General features: G+C 37.5%; 3 protein-coding genes across 5 annotated transcripts; all 3 read left to right on the top strand.

Annotated features, from left to right (window-relative positions):
* Positions 1 to 283: 283 nt before the first annotated feature.
* On the top strand, positions 284 to 5056 carry LOC132171216 (pre-mRNA-splicing factor 38). 2 transcript variants are annotated; one of them, XM_059582476.1, is made up of 6 exons: positions 284 to 694; positions 1613 to 1734; positions 1860 to 1950; positions 2114 to 2240; positions 2544 to 2614; positions 4331 to 5056. In XM_059582476.1, exons 1-6 carry the CDS (start codon positions 405 to 407, stop codon positions 4782 to 4784), a joined length of 1155 nt encoding a protein of 384 aa, XP_059438459.1. In that variant the 5' UTR covers positions 284 to 404; the 3' UTR covers positions 4785 to 5056. The 2 variants fall into 2 exon arrangements, with proteins under 2 accessions (XP_059438459.1, XP_059438460.1); XM_059582477.1 differs by having other exon boundaries at positions 285 to 694; positions 2547 to 2614.
* A 1216-nt stretch (positions 5057 to 6272) lies between these two features.
* On the top strand, positions 6273 to 15344 carry LOC132170323 (eukaryotic translation initiation factor 3 subunit A-like). Of its 2 annotated transcripts, none has more exons than XM_059581257.1 (14): positions 6273 to 6358; positions 7519 to 7587; positions 8151 to 8632; positions 10135 to 10350; positions 10468 to 10836; positions 10955 to 10984; positions 11726 to 11953; positions 12090 to 12251; positions 12922 to 13143; positions 13243 to 13446; positions 13523 to 13729; positions 13900 to 13980; positions 14172 to 14373; positions 14638 to 15344. In XM_059581257.1, exons 2-14 carry the CDS (start codon positions 7545 to 7547, stop codon positions 15114 to 15116), a joined length of 2925 nt encoding a protein of 974 aa, XP_059437240.1. In that variant the 5' UTR covers positions 6273 to 6358; positions 7519 to 7544; the 3' UTR covers positions 15117 to 15344. The 2 variants fall into 2 exon arrangements, with proteins under 2 accessions (XP_059437240.1, XP_059437241.1); XM_059581258.1 differs by lacking the exon at positions 6273 to 6358 and adding an exon at positions 6376 to 6435.
* Positions 15345 to 17180: 1836 nt separating this feature from the next.
* On the top strand, positions 17181 to 20157 carry LOC132171051 (single-stranded DNA-binding protein, mitochondrial). The gene is made up of 6 exons (XM_059582257.1): positions 17181 to 17438; positions 17968 to 18152; positions 18768 to 18976; positions 19053 to 19153; positions 19710 to 19769; positions 19964 to 20157. The coding sequence occupies exons 1-6, from the start codon at positions 17366 to 17368 to the stop codon at positions 19978 to 19980; spliced, it is 645 nt and encodes a 214-aa protein (XP_059438240.1). The 5' UTR covers positions 17181 to 17365; the 3' UTR covers positions 19981 to 20157.
* Positions 20158 to 20518: the final 361 nt, after the last annotated feature.

The raw sequence follows: 20518 nt of genomic DNA, 5'->3' as shown, positions 1-20518 counted from the left end.
TGCTAATAATATGCACCAAGAAGTTTAATCTGTAAAATTATGTACACCAAAAAGGTTACTCTTTAATTTACAGAATCAGTTTATTAAATATTTTAAATATGATAAATATTGGGACGATGAAATTTAAATTATTTAATTTAAAAATAACAATTGAAAATTTTAAGAATTATATTATGATGTTACTCATACTTTTCATATTTTCTCCAGCAGAACGCACCGTTTTAAATCAGCACTTTTGTGAAGTCATCCCCAAAACAGTCTTCGTGACCCCATAAATGAGCTCTCCCCCTCTCTCACTTGTCTTTCTCAGTCTCTCTCTCTGGGCCAGCCTGCCAGGGTTAGGGTTAGGGTTTTACAATTTTTTTTTAAATTTTTTCTTTTTTGGGGGGTTTGAGCGACCAAACATGGCGAACCGTACGGACCCAGCGGCGAAGAGCATAAGGGGGACGAACCCGCAAAACTTGGTCGAGAAAATCCTGCGGTCGAAGATCTACCAGAACACATACTGGAAGGAGCAGTGCTTCGGGCTCACCGCGGAGACCCTCGTCGACAAGGCCATGGAGCTTGACCACCTCGGCGGCACCCACGGCGGCAACCGAAAGCCCACGCCTTTCATGTGCCTCGTTATGAAGATGCTCCAGATTCAGCCCGAGAAGGAGATCGTCATCGAGTTCATCAAGAACGACGATTACAAGTACCTCTCTCTCTTTCCATATACGTGTGCGTGTGCTTTGTTGGAGTTACTGTTTGGTTGCTGTGAAACCAGAGGAAGAGGACGGAAGGGGGAAATCTTTGGAGTTGCGGGAATTTTTATTGAGTTTATCAAGAGAACTTAAAAAAAAGGATTATTTTGTTTTTGATTTTGCTCTGTGGTGGCTAATGAAGCAGGGGAAGGAAAAATAGGGGAAATTGGGGGTTGTTACGGGTGCTCTCAATTCATTTTTAAGAAAATAAAAAAGCGACTGAATTAAGCTTAAAATAAGAGATGTGGAAATTTGGTTAAGCTTGAGTTGATTTGGTTTTAAAATTTTTACTAGGGTCTTATGGGTTTCTGCTCATTTGCGTCTTGGCAAAAATGATGAAAAGACGAGCTGAATTAAGCTGATTTTGTCTTTCGCAGCATGCATTTGAGGGTTTTGCATTGGAATCTTAATAAATTGGGGGCCTTTATTTCTGACTTTATGTAGAAACGGGCCTTCAATTTCGTCCAATTCCATGCTTCCAAGCATGCTATAGGAGAAAAGATGAATAAATTTTTTTATTGCTTTGGTTTGCGTAGATTTGAAAAATGCTGATAGAAGGTCAAGTCAATTAGCCCAGTTTGGTTTACTGGGCTGGGGTTTGTTGCGAGTTTGTAAGAGCCTTTGGATGCTGAAATACTGAGGAAGAGGGATATTTACTATTTGATTTTTCAGTCTTGAAAATGTGTTAGCATATCTGGTTCCCCCTTTACTTTTTTTGAAAGTCCCTTTGCAGTGCTCTTTTTTCCATGGGTTTACAATCTTTTAATGCTGCATTTGCTTTTGTGCTATATAGTCCTGTCTAACATGAATTTTTTTCCTCTTGCAGTTTCCCTTTAGTTTAACATCATTTTATTTTTGTTTGGGGTCAGATACGTGCGAATACTTGGTGCTTTTTATCTGCGGCTTACGGGAACTGATGTTGATGTCTACCGGTACCTAGAACCTCTCTACAATGATTATAGGAAGCTGAGGCAAAAATTACCCGAAGGACGTATGATCATTAACATATTTCTGGAATCTGCCATGATTAGTTTCTCATTATTACTCTCAGCTTCTATCTGCTGTTATTTTCATATGCCTTCTTTATGATTTTCATGAAAACTCTAATTATATCAGGGTTTAGCTTGACACATGTGGATGAGGTTATTGATGAACTTCTGACCAAAGATTATTCTTGTGACATTGCTTTGCCACGTATCAAGAAAAGGTATTTTTGTTTTCAATTGGTATTGTCTGAAGACGTTGACTTGCTACGAATTCATGTGTGTTTGGGTTCTTTTGAATGCTTCTTGTTGTAATTTTCCTGTCTTTTGTTTTGCTTACACGACTTTCTTTGAAGATATGTATTGAATGACTCCATATACCAACAGATGGACTCTTGAATCAATCGGTTCATTGGAACCTAGACAAAGTGTGTTGGAAGATGATTTTGAGGAGGAGGAAGAAAAAGAAGAGAATGACCAACTTGATGGTTTTGAAGATGGGGCTCGTGAGAAGGTACTCATTTCTCACCTTCCTGCCCAACTTTTGTGTCTGATAAAAGGTTTTGGTGGGGGAGGGAAAAAATGGAAGGAAAGATGACTGCCATCCCTTGTTCAGAAGTAAAATTAGAGGGAAACAAAGAGAAAAAGGAGTTATTTTTGTTTTGGGTGGGGGGGGGTTGTCATCCTTCGATGTCCACCTTCCCTTTTTAAACTCTGCTAACTTTTTAAACACTCAAATGTAGCAGATATGAAATCTTGCTCTTCTTGTTGCTTTCTAGCCTTTTTCTGTTCTCATATTTTTGGTTTTAACTTTTAGCAGGATTACCGTGGACGAAGCCCTGTTAGGGAAAGAGATAGGGATAGAAGACGCGATCGTGACAGATACAGGTAGAACTCTTTGTAAATTTCTGGTTTCCAGTTTTTTTCTTTTTATGTGATATTAAATGGATATCAATTTTTTGCTGTAGGTCCTTGTTAACCTGTCTTTTTATCTAGTGATCTAATTTGTTGTCGTAGACTCTTGTCTTCTAGCTTTTACTGTTTAGGATTGTTCAAAGGTTGGTGTGGTTGGGTTTTGATTTTCACATTATCTAATTGCTTGGCTGGTTTCAAATCCATACCACTTGAGGTGGTTTTTCAGTTAAATTTTATATCTTTTTAGAGTTCTAATGGCTTGGTTTGTTTCACATCAGACCACTTGAGATAAAAAGAGTTCCGACCTAACATGTGAAAGTGTTTTGCTTATCACATTTGACATGCTTGGTGTTTTCAATATCAGCCCTTATGTAAGTTATCTAATTCTGCTATTGCTTTTGGAAATAATGAGCCTTACCCTACCGGAAGCTGTTGCCCACTTATATGCATAAATGTAAATACCTGTGTTATTCAGGTTTCGTGTTTCCACCGTGGCATTTAAAGCCATTTGGTGGCATAACATAGCTTCCTATAGTGAAATCTTATGATCCTGCCAGGTTTCTCTGTACTGACAGTGTGCAGTGAGAAGTATGATGGATCTTACATTACAATTAGAGTGCAAACGTGATTTGTCGTTTTTTTTTGTCCCATGTCATTTAAATTGGATTGATTGCTTTTCTTTTCTTAAAATCATCTTTGGGGATTTGTTCAATCTTCTGCATTGCTTCCAATTCTATCCTACCCCCACCCCTTCTATATCTTCTGCAAAAGAACAACCTAGTTAAAGATTAGAGTATTGTTTGTTATGCGCCTTTTTTTCTTTTGTTATTTTCTAAATATTAGTAGCTTATTATTTAAGTGAGCACGTGAACACTTGGATGGATTTTTTAATTGTTTGATGTACTGTAATTTAAGCTTTAATACAAAACAACTGTAAACAGAGGCGTGAACTCACACAAAGACCATCTTATTGATCCTTTCACCTTATCGAACTGAGTGGCAGTTGAAGCCACTAGTGGTTTGAAACTTCCTGTAGTTGGATCCTTTGAACCTGCCAGGTTCGTTTTCCTTTCAATGTATAGGGCTAGGACTGTACACCGCCCTAGACCGGCGAAGAACAGTGGTTTTCTGCCTTTGGAATCGCTTTAAGCGGAGGGCGGTTTTGAGTAACCGTCTGCCTGTAACCACCAACGGGCAGGGTTTTTTTAACTAACCAGCACCCATACACATCCGCCTCTTGTATAGGATTTTTTTTTTTTTTTCTTTTTTCCCCACAAGCCAAAGACAACCAAATTGCTTATTTGTCTTGTTTGGATATATAATCACACAACCCATCCAGGGTTACATATGCGGATAGTGGGGGGCTGATATTATAGGCGGATGGCGGGATATGGTATTTACCTGCCCGGGGTTACAGGCTGGACATCCGCCTGTAGCCCATGCAGGTGGGCGGATGGCGGAGGAAAAACCGGCCAGTTATACAGGCCTATATAGAATGAAGTATTATGGATCACACTGCATGTGTTTCATGGGTCATCAGTTTTCTTCTATTAGCATCTAAGCCAATTTCATCACTGATTTTATCTGTAACTGACTGATAAATTATACCATATTATCAAACCCTTTTTTTTGTTTTAATTTTTCTCAATTGTGTTGTTACATTCATTTTGTTTTTTACAATTTTCACAGGGATCGAGACTACGACAGAGACTATGATAGGGATCGTGGTCGTGGGCGAGAAAGAGATAGGGATAGAGAAAGGGACAGAGACAGAGATAGGGATAGAGACCGTTACCGCCTGAGAGATGAAAAGGAATATGGTCGTGATAGGGAGCGAGAAAGGGAGTGGGAAGGTAGGGAGCGGGAGAGGCGGGACAGGGACCGTGGCAGGCGGAGGAGTCACTCAAGGAGCCGAAGTAGGAGTAGGGATCGCAAGGAGCATGAAAGTGGGGAGCATCGGAAGAGACATGCACGCAGCAGCACCAGTCCCAGAAGACGAGATGGACCTGAGGATACTCGGGAAGAGCCAAAGAAGAAGAAAGAGAGAAAGGAGAAGAAGGATGACGGCACAGACCACCCTGACCCTGAGATTGCTGCAGCTAACAAGCTTCGGGCATCCCTTGGGTTGAAACCATTGAAGTAGATAGCATCCCCTATGGATGAATGCTAGGATTGCTTGTTGCGTGGTTGTTTGTGTCAAATATGGATGGAATATATATAGTATGTGGACCATTACTTGTAGCAGCTGGGTTACCAGTATTGAACATGTAGGCCCATAAAGTGGCAATTGGAAGACGAGTACAGATCTGTCATACTTATCTCCTTTTTCATTTAAAGCTGTTCCCGCTACTTTTGTGAGAAGCGCTAGAGTTTTGCTAGCATTCTCAACTGTAGTGAAAAAATTGTTGTATTATCGATGCAGATGAAAATCGAATGGCATCCAATTGAAAAAGAGTTATCAGACGAAAGGGACAACCTTTTGGGCTTCATTTGTTTTTGTCTAATCAAATACAAAGGACAGGGAAGGGGATTAAATATAGAGAAGAGAGATTAAAAAAGATGTGTAGGGTAGCTCGTGCTATAAAAACTAATGAATAGCCTGATTCATTGGATTCTTGGCACACTGGCTAAGAAAGAGGCTATTTGAAGGGACAGTTTTTTGGGAAGTCCATTGGAAGGGTTGCTTAAAGCAATCTCTACTGCAGTGGCTAGCAAACTTGATAACCTAAACGGGGATGCATTGGAAATGATTGGACTGGAGCCACCAAAGAAGAGCACCACGCTTGCCATGGCGGCTCGTGGGGTGCACAAATGGTGGAGGGTGGAGCAAAGGCTTGTGAGACGAGGGAGTGACGCATGGATAGAGGGAATTGAGAACGAATACTTGGTAGAAAAGGAAAAATGAGGGAATAAGAAGTAGGATGACAACTTTTCTCTTGCATTTTGGAGAGGATGAAATGCATTTTATGGTTCTCGCAAAACGGGGTTAGGTTAGATTTTCATCCTCTAAACTAATGGAGCTTTGGTTCTCTGAACAATTTTAAAAGAAGCTATCTATTACTCGTAAAAGGGTGATATTGCTAAATATGGATCAATTTTAGAGATCATAAATCTATTTTAGTATACTTTCAAGCATGCTATCTTTGGTAGGATGCCATTGAGACTTCGCATGCCAACAAAAGATCAAGAACAAAAAGGCCTTAGAAAAATAATTATATATGGAAGCCAATTTAATATTTGAAGTCACCAAGAAAATTCTGGGGAAAACTATAGATTATGTCAATTATATTAACATATTTTTCACTTCATGTTCTGTGCAATATGAAGATGATGAATTTTTTTGAACAGAAGTTATTGAAAATTCAATTATGGAAGAGGTGCCCTTTTGCAAAATAACTTGTTTATTTTAATTTTATGTAAGGAATAATTTCTTTTTTCTTTTTTTTTTGCATAAATAGAGATTCTTGTACTTTAGAATGAGTGAGTGGGCTTGAGTTCGATATGGGCTTTGATTTGACCCGTCCAAATTTCATCCGAGTCGGTAGGTCTAAAGCCCAGAACCAAACCAAATCCTTCCAGCCCATAACACTCATACTTACAAATCGTCCAGGTCCATTAAGAGTTTCCGACCGACCATCAAAAAACCTAAAACCCTAAAAACTTGTTTGTTTGCTTCTCGTAGCGTATACTGCGGCCACTTTGAAGCACCGGCTTTCAGTTACTATATCTCTCCCTCTGTCTATTTTTTTTTTTTTTTTGGTGGATGAATACTCTCTCTCTGTGTCTCTCTCTAGGTTTGCAGATTCTCTCTTTGTTTCTTTTTCGATGCATCTAAAGTATTCTGCGAATTCGGAGATATATGTGTTTGTGATTATTTTGTTTTGTTGAACATTAATCAGAAATTTTCGTTTCAAATAGCTCATGAAATTTTGATAAATATGTTTCTCACGAAGTTATAATAAATACTATATTTTTAGGTTCCTTTAGATCTGTAATTACCATGGTCAGTGTGAATTTGAGGAGAAAGAGTTTTTGAGAATTTTCGGTGGAGTTTGGGGAATAGATTTGTGTATTGGGTGAGTGAGATCGTGTCCGATAAAGCTTTATTAAAGATATTTCGTGTTGTTTCTCTGAAACATCGGTGCCGACCCAATGTCAGGTTATTTTGTAATGTGAGTGGTATTGCTGTCTTGGCTGTGAATTGTGTGAGAATGTAGGAAATATTTTGATGCTTTGGGTCGAAATTTGCAATTTTTGAAAAATAAAAAGACACCCCTTTTGCCGTGAAATCTAACCTGAGATATGGATTCTAGCTCACCCACTTAGAGCAGATGGAGATTCTCGGATGGGAATATCGGCACTCATCATCTATTAAACAACAAGAAGAACAAAGCCATACCACGCCTTATATTTTGTATGCATGTATATATACGTGAGTCTCTATGTATTCATATGTATGTGTATGTATATGTGTGGGCGTGAGTTTATGTGTATGTATGTATTGGTAATTGATAGCTGTGCATGCTGGGTGTGATTTTAGATGATCAGGGCCCTGGATTAAAAGGTGCTCATCTTAGGAATATGTAGGGTGGGAATAAAAGAATGATGTCGGTTTTAGTGTATTGCAATGTCTTTATAATTGTAATAATATGTATGGAAGGAAATTTAAACAAAAAGAAGGCTTTTAGTTTGTAGACATGATAACGCTTTTCTTCACCTTATGGTTTTGTTCTTTGATGTTTTTAGTTTGTGCTGTGTTACAGTGCTTTGCAGTTGCCTTTTGTTTTTGGTCCACTACTAGATAAAGGACTTCAGATTTTTCTTTTTCTTCTTTTAATCAAAACTAAGGTATTTAGCAATTATGCCATTTGTTTCAGGTGATTGCTGATTTGATAGTGTCAGCATGGCTTTTGCTAAACCAGAGAATGCTTTAAAGCGAGCTGAAGGTGAGTGAAAGTTTGTACCTCTTTTGCTTAGGTCTTAATATCAGTTTATTGGCTTCAAAAATCAATTCTATTATAATGTGCAAGTGTTGCATATATCTGCCTGGAACTTGGATTGAGTAAAAAGTTTTTCCCTTTTCTTTTATTTTTACTTGCATATTTTTCTTTAACGAGTTGAGTTTAATATTAAATTTTATTTTTAATACTTTTTTTTCTTCTCCCCAATGAAAAACTCAGCTGTTTTCAGCTTTTGTCTGAAAATTTATGTTGATTGCTGAATGGGTAAACAACAGCATATTTTTGGGGCAGTGGATGTGAGGTTTTCTAAAGTTGTGCCATTAAACACTGGGTTGATCAATTTCAAATGTTATATTGCTGATTCCTATTACAGAAATGGGGTTGATATCATTTAAAGCAGGAGAACTCGTACTGGCTTTGTGCTTTCCACCTTGCGATGATATGCTTTGGTGTCTCTAGTTAACAAATATAGCTATACATATGTTAGTTCTGTCTGTCTTGTTCGTATGTGGGATATTTGGACTGACTTTTGTAATGCATGGATGCAGAGCTGATAAATGTTGGGCAAAAGCAAGATGCCTTGCAAGCCCTTCATGATATTATAACCTCAAGGAGATATCGAGCTTGGCAAAAGACACATGAAAAGATTATGTTTAAGTATGTAGAGCTTTGTGTTGAGATGAGGAGGGGTAGATTTGCCAAGGATGGTCTGATTCAATACCGCATTGTGTGCCAGCAAGTGAATGTTACTTCTTTAGAGGAGGTGATTAAGCATTTCATGCACCTCTCCACTGAGAAAGCTGAGCAGGCTCGTAGTCAGGCACAAGCCCTGGAAGAAGCTCTTGATGTTGATGACCTAGAAGCTGATAAAAGGCCAGAAGATCTGATGCTAAGTTATGTCAGTGGAGAGAAAGGAAAGGATAGGTCTGATCGTGAACTTGTTACCCCTTGGTTCAAGTTTTTGTGGGAGACTTATAGAACAGTGCTTGAAATCTTACGTAACAACTCAAAGTTGGAGGCACTTTATGCGGTAGGTCCTCTCTCAAATGGATTTTTCTTTTAAAGCCTTACTTCATTTACGCTTAGACATATTATTTGTGATTTTTTTTTTCGTTTTTATTATCAATGAACTTAAAAAGTCCAATAATAACATGATGGAGGTTGGTTAGAATATGTTAATTGGTATTTGGGATTCTGCTAATAGCATTGTGCATCTGGTGTAGAAGATTTGAGTTGCTTGTTGTTTGCCCACTAGATGTAATTTTATCTGAAGGACTGAACGAAAGGGAGTGGATCTAGATGAATTAGGGAACCTGTTCTTCAACAAATTAGCCAAAATGAGAATAATGGGTCTAGATGCTTTATATGATGAACTGAGTTAGTAGATGCTGCAGCGTTTGAACCAGTTTGACAGTTCTGTTAAAATGTGCCTAGATGTGCTTAAAGTGCTAAGCCCTAAGCTCTAAGGGGGGCTGATCCTTGATCATTAATGAAGTGCATTAGCTATAGCATGATATTTTTGTAGAAGTTTAATGCACACGTTTTCTTAAAATGTACGCAATGTAATCAAAATTTGCTGTTGATTTTTTATACCTACTTTATTTTTATGGTCTACTATACTATGCAGTCAAATTTTAATTGTTTCTTTATATTGTTAAGTTACACTGGTGGGACTTGACTATAACTTCATAAGATGTCTCATGTGAGTTGGTGCGAAGTTTTAATTACAATCTATAGGATTTGAACCCCTCCACAACTGCTTTCTTCTAATCTACACGAAAGTAGTATATAATGTCGTGCTTAAATCTTATTTGATATGATGGTTGCTGTGCTGCCTATTAATAATTTTAACCAAATTTAGATGTAGAAATTTAAATAGATTATGTAGGATATGAGCTTAAATTTGTGCAAGTGCATAATTACCTGACCATGTAAGTTAAAATGCTAAACAAATCTCAATTTTTATTTTTTATTGTATATTGTGAATCTCCCTCTTGCAAATAATTATCCATAGTAGTCACAAACATGCATGCTTTACTTTGGTTAAGTGTGCTTGGGATTTGTTACCTACCCTCAATTAGGCCTTTGTTCTTGAGTGCGCCTTTGAGCTTTTGACACCACTGCACCATGTGACATGGTATTTGGTCAAATTCTACTAGATTCCTCACACAAATTATTTAGATTTGGGCCTCAGTTTGAAAATGAAAAGTATTTGGGTCGTAAATTTTAGACAATGTGATGTTGCTTTCTATTTCTCCCAAGTAATTTAATTTTTCACCAGGTGTTCACACATAATCTCATTGGATGGTGGGATCTCCATCATCACTTAATTAGTGTGTGTTTTCTGTTGTGCTTATGTTATGTTTATTCCCATGGTGGAGCATAATATGTACTCATGGTTGAAAGTGTCTGTTTATGTTGGTGACTTTGTGGTTTCTGTCATGACTATTACATGTCATACCGATGAAATTAATAAACATCTTATCAAAGGAAAAAAGATATGGTTTTTAGTATTTCAAATGTCATGTGTAGATGACGGCACACCGGGCTTTCCAGTTCTGCAAGCAATACAAACGAACGACAGAGTTTCGCAGGTTGTGTGAAATTATCAGGAATCATCTAGCTAATCTTAACAAATATCGAGACCAAAGGGACCGCCCTGACCTGTCTGCGCCTGAGAGTCTGCAGCTGTATCTGGATACAAGACTTGAACAGCTAAAGATTGCTACTGAACTTGGACTCTGGCAGGTATTTTTAATTATTGTGTTTGCATTTGTGTATTTTTAGGGTGTAAACATTTATTCACACCCAAATTTGTCCATCTTATCTATTTCTCATTTTTACTTTTCCTTTTATTTGCTGCAGGAAGCGTTTCGTTCTGTTGAAGATATCCATGGATTAATGTGCATGGTTAAGAAAACGCCAAAGCCATCCTTGATGGTGGTTTATTATGCTAAGCTAACTGAAATCTTCCGGATCTCAGCTAGCCATCTTTATCATGCTTATGCGTGGTTTAAGCTTTTCTCGCTTCAGAAAAGCTTCAATAAGAATTTAAGCCAGAAGGATTTGCAATTGATAGCTTCGTCCGTTGTGTTGGCTGCACTTTCTGTGCCCCCCTATGATCATACTCGTGGTTCATCCCATTTGGAACTTGAAAATGAGAAAGAACGCAACTTGAGGATGGCTAATCTTATAGGATTCAATCTTGACCTTAAACTTAACAGTGGAGAACTGGTAATGTGACTTCTTCTATTGGATTTGCTTTCATATTATATCAGCATCTTCTCACTATGACTATTACTTATTAAAAAAAGACATCTCACTATGACAATCTGTGCTGTGGTTTTTGCAGCTATCAAGGTCAAACCTTCTCTCAGAACTGGTAAGCTTGTAATGGTCGGTTCATTGAGACATATTTGTCGGGTTTTTTTTAATTTGTAATCTGGAAAGTAGTCTGCTTATTTTAAAATGTTCCAAATTCTTTATCAAGACCTTTGATATCTATAGTTTATGACCCGCTTCATGAAATAGGTATTTTGTATTTTATTTGCTGATACATATTTTAGACCTTAGTTTTCAATTTGGCTAATTTAATACCCAAGTTTACAAAGATTTTAAATGTAAGTCCTCTAGTCATTTTCCTCCATTTTTCTCATTAAAAAAAATTAACCCCCCGGCCACCCCCATTTGATTTTTTTTTAATGAGAAGTGCACAATAATACATTCAAGTCATTTTTTAAAAAAAAATTTAATTGAGGGGAAAATAGCTAGAGGTCTTAGATTTAAAATCTTCATAAACTTCGGTATTAAATTGGCCAAATTGAAAGCTGAGGTCTAAAACGCAAAATCTGAAAAAGCACAGGAGGGTTCTGATATATTTTCCGATATTTTATGCTTCTTTTAATCAGTTTTTGAAGAATAGGTATGAATGTATTTTCTTTAATGGTTACTACCATAAGCGTGTAGATAGATTGGAGATTACTGACATGAAAATTTTGAATCAACTGGAGGGATGAAAGGTATATTATGTGCATGTGTTGGTACATCTTATAAAATATATAAGATGAATATTCTGTTCATGCTTGTTGCTCTTAATTTTTCTGTATTTTTCTGTCGTCCGCAGGTGTCAAAAGGTGTTTTGAGCTGTGCAACTCAGGAAGTAAAAGATCTTTACCATGTGCTAGAGCATGAGTTTCTCCCTCTGGATCTTGTGTCGAAGATACAGCCCTTGTTGACCAAGATCTCAAATCTTTCGGGAAAGCTTTCTTCAGCTCCCTCTGTTCCTGAAGTTCAACTGTCCAAATACGTTCCTGCCCTGGAAAAGCTTGCTACCCTGAGGTTGCTTCAGCAGGTGCACTTGTGTTTAGTTTTTCCTCCTTGTTTTCATTTGCATGATGCCCTTTCTTTTGTCGATGCAGAATATTATTATTGCTTTTGTTCATAGATAATTTTCTTTGTACTTCTAACTCTTGTCTATGTTTTTTCAGGTGTCTCAGGTGTATCAGACACTGAAAATCGATAATTTATCTCAGATGATCCCCTTTTTTGAATTTTCCGTTGTGGAGAAGATTTCCGTGGATGCTGTTAAACACAATTTCTTATCTATGAAAGTTGACCATATGAAGGGTGTCGTATTATTTGGTAATTCGGTAAGTTAAACCAGCTCTCCGTCTGCTGATTTCTTTTCCTGACAAACAGAAACTGCAATTATTAGCTGATTAACTATATATAGTCAGAAATCATATTTTGGTGTACTTTAATTTTGACTGATAAGTATTAGATTCTGGTTCGGATGAAACATCTTTTAATATTCTTGCTTGGCGTATTTATCAAGAACTTTAAAATAGGTGATCACATTCTTTCTGCTAATATATGCTTCCAACCTTTCTCATTCAGCTTGCTTCATAAGTTTCTGTGATTTGGTCAAGTTTTATATTCACATATTTAATGCTAATTGGTGTGCAACATGAATTCGTTCTTTCAGTGGTCCCTATCTCCCTTGTCTCTGATGCACAAAAATGCTCTTTTTTCCCACTCCTCCCCGCCCTTTTCAATGCAAAGAGAAAGGGGAAAATTTTATACCTCTCTGTTTATGTAATTCTTGCTTGTGGAATTATATGTCTGAGCTCTTGCTCAATTCCTGATTTGAGTTGGGCCATGCACCAGCTCTGAACCTCCTGGTTGACTTTTTCTGGAAAAATGAGTGGGCAGTCTCTTTGGGAAAAATTTCTTTCATTCTTCCTGCCATGGTTTGATCTTTTTATATTTTGCATTTTTGGGGTTAGGATTTGATTGATCTCATAGTGTTTATTCTTACAGGGCCTTCAATCAGGCGGCTTCAAGGATCACTTGAATATTCTTGCTGAATCCCTGAATAAAGTGAGGGCCAAGGTTTGTCCACCTGTGAATAAAGCATCAAAACTAGGAGAAATGTTGCCTAGTTTGGCAGATCTTGTGGATAAGGAGCACAAGAGGCTTCTTGCTCGAAAATCAATCATTGAGCACCGGAAGGAAGAACAGGAACATTTACTTTTGGAAATGGTACATAAAACCTCCTATCTTAGAAGGTGTCTTTAAATATTTATCATTATTTGAGTCTGAAAATTGATGAAATTTTCTAAAACTTTCTGTGCCTCCTAGGAACGTAATGCAGAGATAAAAAGGAAAAAACAACAGCAGATTGCTGAAGAGGAAGAGAAGAAGAGGCTCGCAACTGAGATTGAGAAGAGGAGGAATCAAATGATACTTGATGACATACGGGACAAGGAGATAGAACAAGCAAAAGCTCTACTTCAGGATGTTGGAAAACGCAATAAGAAAATGAGGAAGTCAATTTTAGAAGGAGTGAGTTAAAATTTGGTCTCATTTGATCTTTATGTGGGTGTTATCAGATAATGTTAACCTTTGTATGTTTATACAGGAAAATGTGACGAAGCAAACTATAATGGAGATGGCCCTGAGTGAGCAGCTCAGGGAGAGGCAGGAAATGGAGAAGAAATTACAAAAACTAGCTAAAACAATGGATTATTTAGAAAGAGCAAAAAGAGAAGAGGCAGCTCCCTTGATTGAAGCTGCATTTCAACGACGTTTAGTAGAAGAGAAGGTGCTTCATGAACGTGAGCAGCAGGTATGTCTACACGTCCTATGCACACACTTGTAGATGGTGTTACCTTTATATCAGTAGTTTGTATTGTGCTTTTCATTTATGGTGATATTTTTTGTTTCAAGTGTTGCAATATATAAAGATTTGTCACCTTCAGTATACCAACTTTTGTTCTCTTTGCTGCCGCTTTGCAGTTAGAGGTTGAGCTAAGCAGACAGCGCCATGATGGGGACCTCAGGGAGAAGAATAGAATGGCACGGATGTTAGAAAATAAGGTCAGTTGGTTTTTGACTGATCTGTCGACTCGTGGTACCAGTGGAAATTTGCTTTTTGTGTCCGTTTGCATGCATTTCTACATCTGGCCCTTTTGTCGGCAAGCCATTTGTCCACATATGTACTGTGATATTTTCAACATGAGCGAATTTGATGCTCAGACAAATTTGTTATCTGTTTATTTCTTGCACAGATAACATTCCAGGAAAGAGTGGTGCACCTTCGGCAAGTAGAGTATGACAGACATAGAGCAGAGAGAGAGGACCAAATCCAGCAAATGCTTCAGGCTCGGAGACAGGAGAGGGAGGCTCTGAGAAAAAAAATATTTTTCGTGCGGAATGAAGAGGAGAAACAGAGAAAGCTGCATGAAGAGGAGGAAGCTCGCAAACGGGAAGGTATATTTAGTTACGAAATAACCTATATCATGATGCTAGAGCCTCCCAAGCTTTCTTAAAAGAATTTAATTTTTTCCCTTCACTAAAGCTTATGACAGCAATTTTGTGCCAAGACTTATTTTCGTGAAATCTTTCCCTAACTATCTTTGAAAATCTCGAAAATGATTCCCCTGTACTAGAGTTTTAACCATGTTCTTTCATTCCCGGGATCCCTGTCTATGTGTGTTTGGAGTGTATCATTAATTGGCATCACGAAACATGCAGAGGCTGAGAGGCAAAGGAAGCTAGACGAGGAACGCAGGGCCAAATTGGATGAGATTGCTGAGAAGCAGAGGCAAAGAGAGCGGGAATTAGAAGAAAAAGAAAGGCAGAGGAGAGAAGCTCTCTTGGGGAGAGCAACTGATGGGTCTCCTAGGCTTACTGAGACTCCTGTTGGTTCCCGCTTATTGGAGCCTGGAGTTGCCGCTCCTGCTGCTGCTGCTGCAGCACCTGCTGCTGCCGCGCCTGCTGCTGCCGGCACTGCCGGGAAATACGTGCCTAGGTTCCGGCGAGATAGAACTGAAGGCTCTGGGCAAGCACCATCTCCAGAACCAGATCGATGGGGCAGGCAGGATGATCAGACATCCCAACCTAGTAGTGATAGGTGGCGTAGTGATGATCGCAACTCCTCCTTTGGTGGTGGCGGCTCAAGGTCCACTTGGTCCTCAGCCAGAATCCCTCCGCGTGGTGGATCAGGACGCTGATCATAGACAATTTTTGGTTGAATAGCCTGAAAAAAAAAAAACAACAAAAAAAAAGGCAAAATGTGATTCCGCCAACACTTGAAGTTTTTTTGCAAACCCAAGAAAATAATCGAGATATTTGTCTTTCCCTTTCTTTTCCATCTCATGTAATGATGATTGATGAAGCTTCAGACTTCATAAGAGTTGTCTGTTAGTATTATTAATTTTATCCTTATTTGCTTCCCTTTTCGTATTTGGTTCATACAATTTCTATTTTTTCCACCATTGCAAGAGTGGCTTCTTGTCCGAAACTCTATTTTTTGCACCATATAACCAGAGATGGTTCAAACTATAAAATGCTTTAAGCCAGAAGAAACTCACGAAGACTAAAAATACCGTAGGGGACTAATTATGAAGCCAAAGCTAGTATTTTGTGTCAAAATATGTAAAATGTGCAAAATGATGTTTACTGCTCTCAAATGTTCACCCTGGCATAGTGAAAATTACTTGATATTTAATGCTACATGTACTTTTATTTGTTATTTCATCTAATGGTAATTTTCAGTTCGAAATATGTGTAGCACTCGTTCTTGGTTTTATATCATTTGAATTGCAGTATTGAGAAGGTTGAGCGTCGTTGGGCTTGTTGGAAGTGGTTGTACTTTTGTCTACAAGGGGTATGATTACCTTAATCAGTAGTACTTTGTCTAACTTACCTACTTCATGTCTTTGTTTTCCCTCCCAACTTGCGTAGCAAATTGAATTGAGAAGTTGCAACAAGATCTTCTGGGGAGGCATGGGTTCCCCTTTTTAAACATAACGTGTAATAAATATTGAACAACTATTAATGTGTTTATAATATTATGTAAATTTACTTTAATCTCCTTTTTATTAGGATCGATCTCAATGACTTTGGGTTGTATAATTGATAGATTAGATCCTTTCTTATTGCACAATAAAAGTTAAAAAGTAATATTAAATACTACACTCATATTCTATTGGACTGATGTGACAATATAATCAACCTTTGATAGTGGTAGAGCCAAAAAATAATTATTGTGAAAGCCAAATTAAGAATATAATAAATACCAAGGTTTTAGAGTTTCTCGATACTGAAACCGACAACCCAACTTACCAAGAAAGTACGCATTGCATTGATTTGCACTTATGGAATTTTTTGCACTGACATTTTTGGAATTAACACTTGCATTGTTTTGCACCTATGCAGTGGAGCCACATGTAGAGGCCACGAGCAAAGGCGGAACCAGGGGGTTTGAGGGTAGGGTGATTTTGAGAACAGAAGGGTGATTTTGGAGATGTTTCAAGGAACCTCTATTTGAGGTGTTGGGTGTAAAATAGTGGAGAAACATAAGTGAAGGTGAGGTGTTTGATAGAAGGCCTGAAAAAGTGAGAACAATTCTCGTAGAGCCTTCTCAGAGCATTGCCGTGTGGGCTGTGGGCTAAGCCCACACTGGCGGTCTTGCCACCAAGGAAAGAGAAACTAAATTTAAGAACAAAGGCAAAGGCGTTAGCCAATAGGCTCTGATACCATGAAAGTTTTAAGAAGAAACTCTGTTTTGGTTAACTTTTCAAAGCAGAGAATTTCATTCTTATTAATTGTTTTAATATTTATATCGCTAACATGCATGCAAGAAAAAAAAAATATACAAAAATACAAAAATACAGCGTGCAACTTGCGAAGCACAAAAAGGAGACAAAATATTTTTTATATTTAATTATTTTTTTAATATTTTAAATTAATTTTATTCATTAAAAAAAATGCCCACCCTTAGTGAACATCCTGGATCCGCCACTGGCCACGAGGCCCATGACCCATACATAACATGCCTCCTTGTGGCTTTGCCACCGATCTTTGAATTAACCATTATTAAAATTTAAGGGTCGATATATATTATCACATTAGCCCGTGAGATAGAAATGTATTACTTAGCATTTCTCAAGGATATAGTTCTTTCTTAAGTAGTCAGCAGGCTCAATAATTGCCAAAGGGATTCTTCTATTTTTATGCCTAAAAAAGGCATTTTTTTTTCAGGATAATTTTATTTCCAAAAGGAAAAAAGAACAAGAAAAAGAACCAAATAGGGATAAGATTTCAATCGAAATTTGATGCATACAAGGGCGGTCCGTATCCTCTGGATCCTAGGCCCATACTTGATCATAAACCCATGACCCATCTCTCCTCCTAAACCCTTCTTCTCCCCTTCCGCTCTCTTTGCACTTTTGTTTTTCCAGGCTTCTTCGCTGGCAAAATGGGTTCACTCGCTGTGCGATTCGCAAAGCTTTTGAGACCCTCTAATTCTATCACACCCACGTCTTCTCTTGGTTCTCTCTCTATCTCTCCCTTTTTTTCTCTGAAGTACATTTGTAAATATATATGTATATATGTTTCTATGTATATTATGTGTATGAAAACATATAGATGTCATTTATTTGGTCGATTAGGTGATATACGTTGGTTATAGCTCATTTCTGTATATGGGTTTATTTGGGTTTGCATTCAATAACCATTTTACATGACATTTTCGACACACACGTATATGTGGACTTGTATGGCTTTTCTTGTTAATTAACTGATATAAGTTGGCATTGGTGTACTTTTATACATGGGTTTTTTTTCGGGTTTAGTTCGATTTTCTTCTTAAATTACATCTTTTGCTGCGTTTGACATAATCAGCATATCTGTTCTTAGAGGATTTTTTAGAAGTAATGGATAGGTTAAAAATTTAAGATTTTCACGGCTTCTAGTTTTTAATTTCTGTAACAATAGTTGGGTAGTGAAGCGAATTTTGAGAATTTTTGGAAATTGGTGTGTTAGGTAGACATTTTATGGTGATTTTGTGTATGGTTTTAGTGATTAGTGTGCAAAGAAGCTCAAAGTCGTGGTGCTCGACTGTGCCATTCAATACTGACAATGATGATGGAAAGAAAGATGATGTGAAAGAAGATTTTGATGACTTTCTCGGTGAGAAGGTAGAGGAGTTACAACCCCAAGGCGTGGATCCCAGAAGGGGTTGGGGTTTTCGTGGTGTCCACAAGGTATTTGATTTCAAGTTTCAGTTAAGAAACATAATGTTTCTTTGGAAATTGAATGAATGGCTCTATTGAATTAGCTGCTCGTGAGAGTGTCAATGTAAAGCCTTGTATTGGCAACTGTGTAAAATTTTGAATCATGGACTCAAAGGATGGTATGGGATGATTATTGGGTTTCTGTCAGACGATAAGAGTATTGTTTAAATTTTACTTTTGTGTCATGGTTTGTGATAATGACTCCTTTTTCCTGTGACTGTCCGACAGTTAGACCCAATTTGTACAAAATGTGATACGTAAGGCATGAAGAATGTTTCTGTTTGGATCACTGAAGCATGTCCTTATCCTCTTCTTTTTTGGTTGCTAATAAAATTTTGGAAAAGACCAGACATTTTAATGTACAAGAAATGCCTAAGAAATGTCTTTTCACTTTTATTACTTATCAAAAAAAGAGAAATGTCTTTTCACTCATTTGAGTTGTTAGGACATCAAAACTAGATAAAACATGAGACTCTATATTTACTTCCTTTTTTTTTCCTTGTGTTTGACAGTGGGCTAGACTTTCTGCTGTCATGTGTTCTGTCCAGTGGATGGTTTGAACCACTTTGTAGTGTTTCTATACAGGCAATTTTATGTGGAAAAGTCGGGCAAGTCCCTGTGCAGAAGAACTTGAGAAATGGCCGAATGGTAACTATCTTTACGGTTGGAACAGGGGGCATGTTCGACCAAAGAATTGTAGGAGCAAAAGACTTGCCTAAGCCAGCTCAGTGGCATCGAATTGCTGTGCATAATGACGCACTTGGAACATATGCTGTGCAACAGCTTGTCAAAAAGTACATATCCATGCTTTTAAGAAAACTGAATTCATCATTTAATGTTTCTATCTAATGCTTGGAGCTTTTAATGCAGCTCTTCGGTTTATGTTGAGGGTGACATTGAAACTAGAGTTTACAATGATGCCATCAATGGTGAAGTTAAAAATATTCCAGAGATATGTGTTCGTCGTGACGGTAAGTCATCCTGTATGCAATTTTTTTCTATCTCAGTATTCTTTTATAAGAGACAATTTTTAATTCTCAGTTTACAGATGTTACTGTTCTCATTTTTCTATGTTGATGTCTCTTCTTCCACTTTTATACATATGCATCAATTACACTTAGCTTTATCTATCTATTTTTCTCACCAAATCAACTGGAGGATAAGTTCATTAATTTACCTCAAATACTGTGGATCTTTGAATTCTGTTGCTACTCAACATGTTTGATAGATATTTATAACAAGAACGTAAAGATGACTTTCAGTGTCCTACATGGGTGTGAAGTGTTGACACAGCGATACCAAAACTGTGAATACAACATAATTACGGGAACAATCTTTTTTTTTTTTGATAAATAATTAAGGGAACAATCTTAAATTTACTATTTAATATAATTTAGGAAGAAAATAAAAGGAATAGCACTTGAGTGTCCTTGGTATGTAGATGGAACTCCAGTCATTTACATGGAAGCCTGAAGTTGATATTAGACAATAACATGGAAGTCCTTATTGTGCGGCTTAATTCTGCAGGGAAAATTCGCCTCATAAGGGCTGGAGAAAGTCTCAGCAGTATTTCCTTTGAGGAGCTTCGTAAGTTTTCTTATCTTACCTAATGTTCAATCGTGAAATGGTCCTCTAGTATAGTATTGTTGACTGTGAGAGCTAGTGCTAAATAAATATTCCATAAGAAGACTTCATTACTTTCCTTCCAATAGTTGTTTGAGTGATATAACTTCCTGCTTTAGTATTTACTTGTAATCATTGTGTCCATCTGTTACTGGCAGGAGAAGGATTGTTTTAACCGAGAGTCAAATGGCATGTTCTGGAAACTGAACTCATGGGAAAAGCAAGCGGTTAAACTCTTAACTTTTGTAAGAAATATATTGTTTAGCTAGCCTGACTGTATCTGGGCTCTCTGACCTGGTTTTGAGTTGGCCCTTGTTTTTTTTCTGTCTATTTAAGGATGTCACCATTTTTACCTTTTCTTTTCTTTCTTTTTTTCCCTTTTTGGGGGGCGGGGCGGGGCGGTTGTTGGTTAAAAATATTAATTTAAGGCAGAAGTGATACAATTGATGGGATCCATTGTGATCTTATGAGATTGATGTTCACTATATCTTCTAAAACATGGTCTTTTCACTTTCTAATCTCATTGTTGAAATGTGTTGATGCATCATTTTTAGAATTTCTAGGTTTGATATATTCAACTGATGTCTACACTTACAATGAATGCCGTGCTGTTATATGTGGTAAAAGAAGTTGAACTTGTTTAAGTTGGTAGAAACCTCACAGACATGAGATTTTCGCTACGAAATTACAATATGGCTTTACATTAAAGATGC

This window comes from Corylus avellana, chromosome ca2 (genome assembly GCF_901000735.1).
Source record: "Corylus avellana chromosome ca2, CavTom2PMs-1.0".
Taxonomy (NCBI): Eukaryota; Viridiplantae; Streptophyta; class Magnoliopsida; order Fagales; family Betulaceae; genus Corylus; species Corylus avellana.
The sequence above is the reverse complement of the archived record's forward strand: the minus strand, read 5'-3'. Positions and strand labels throughout refer to the sequence as shown.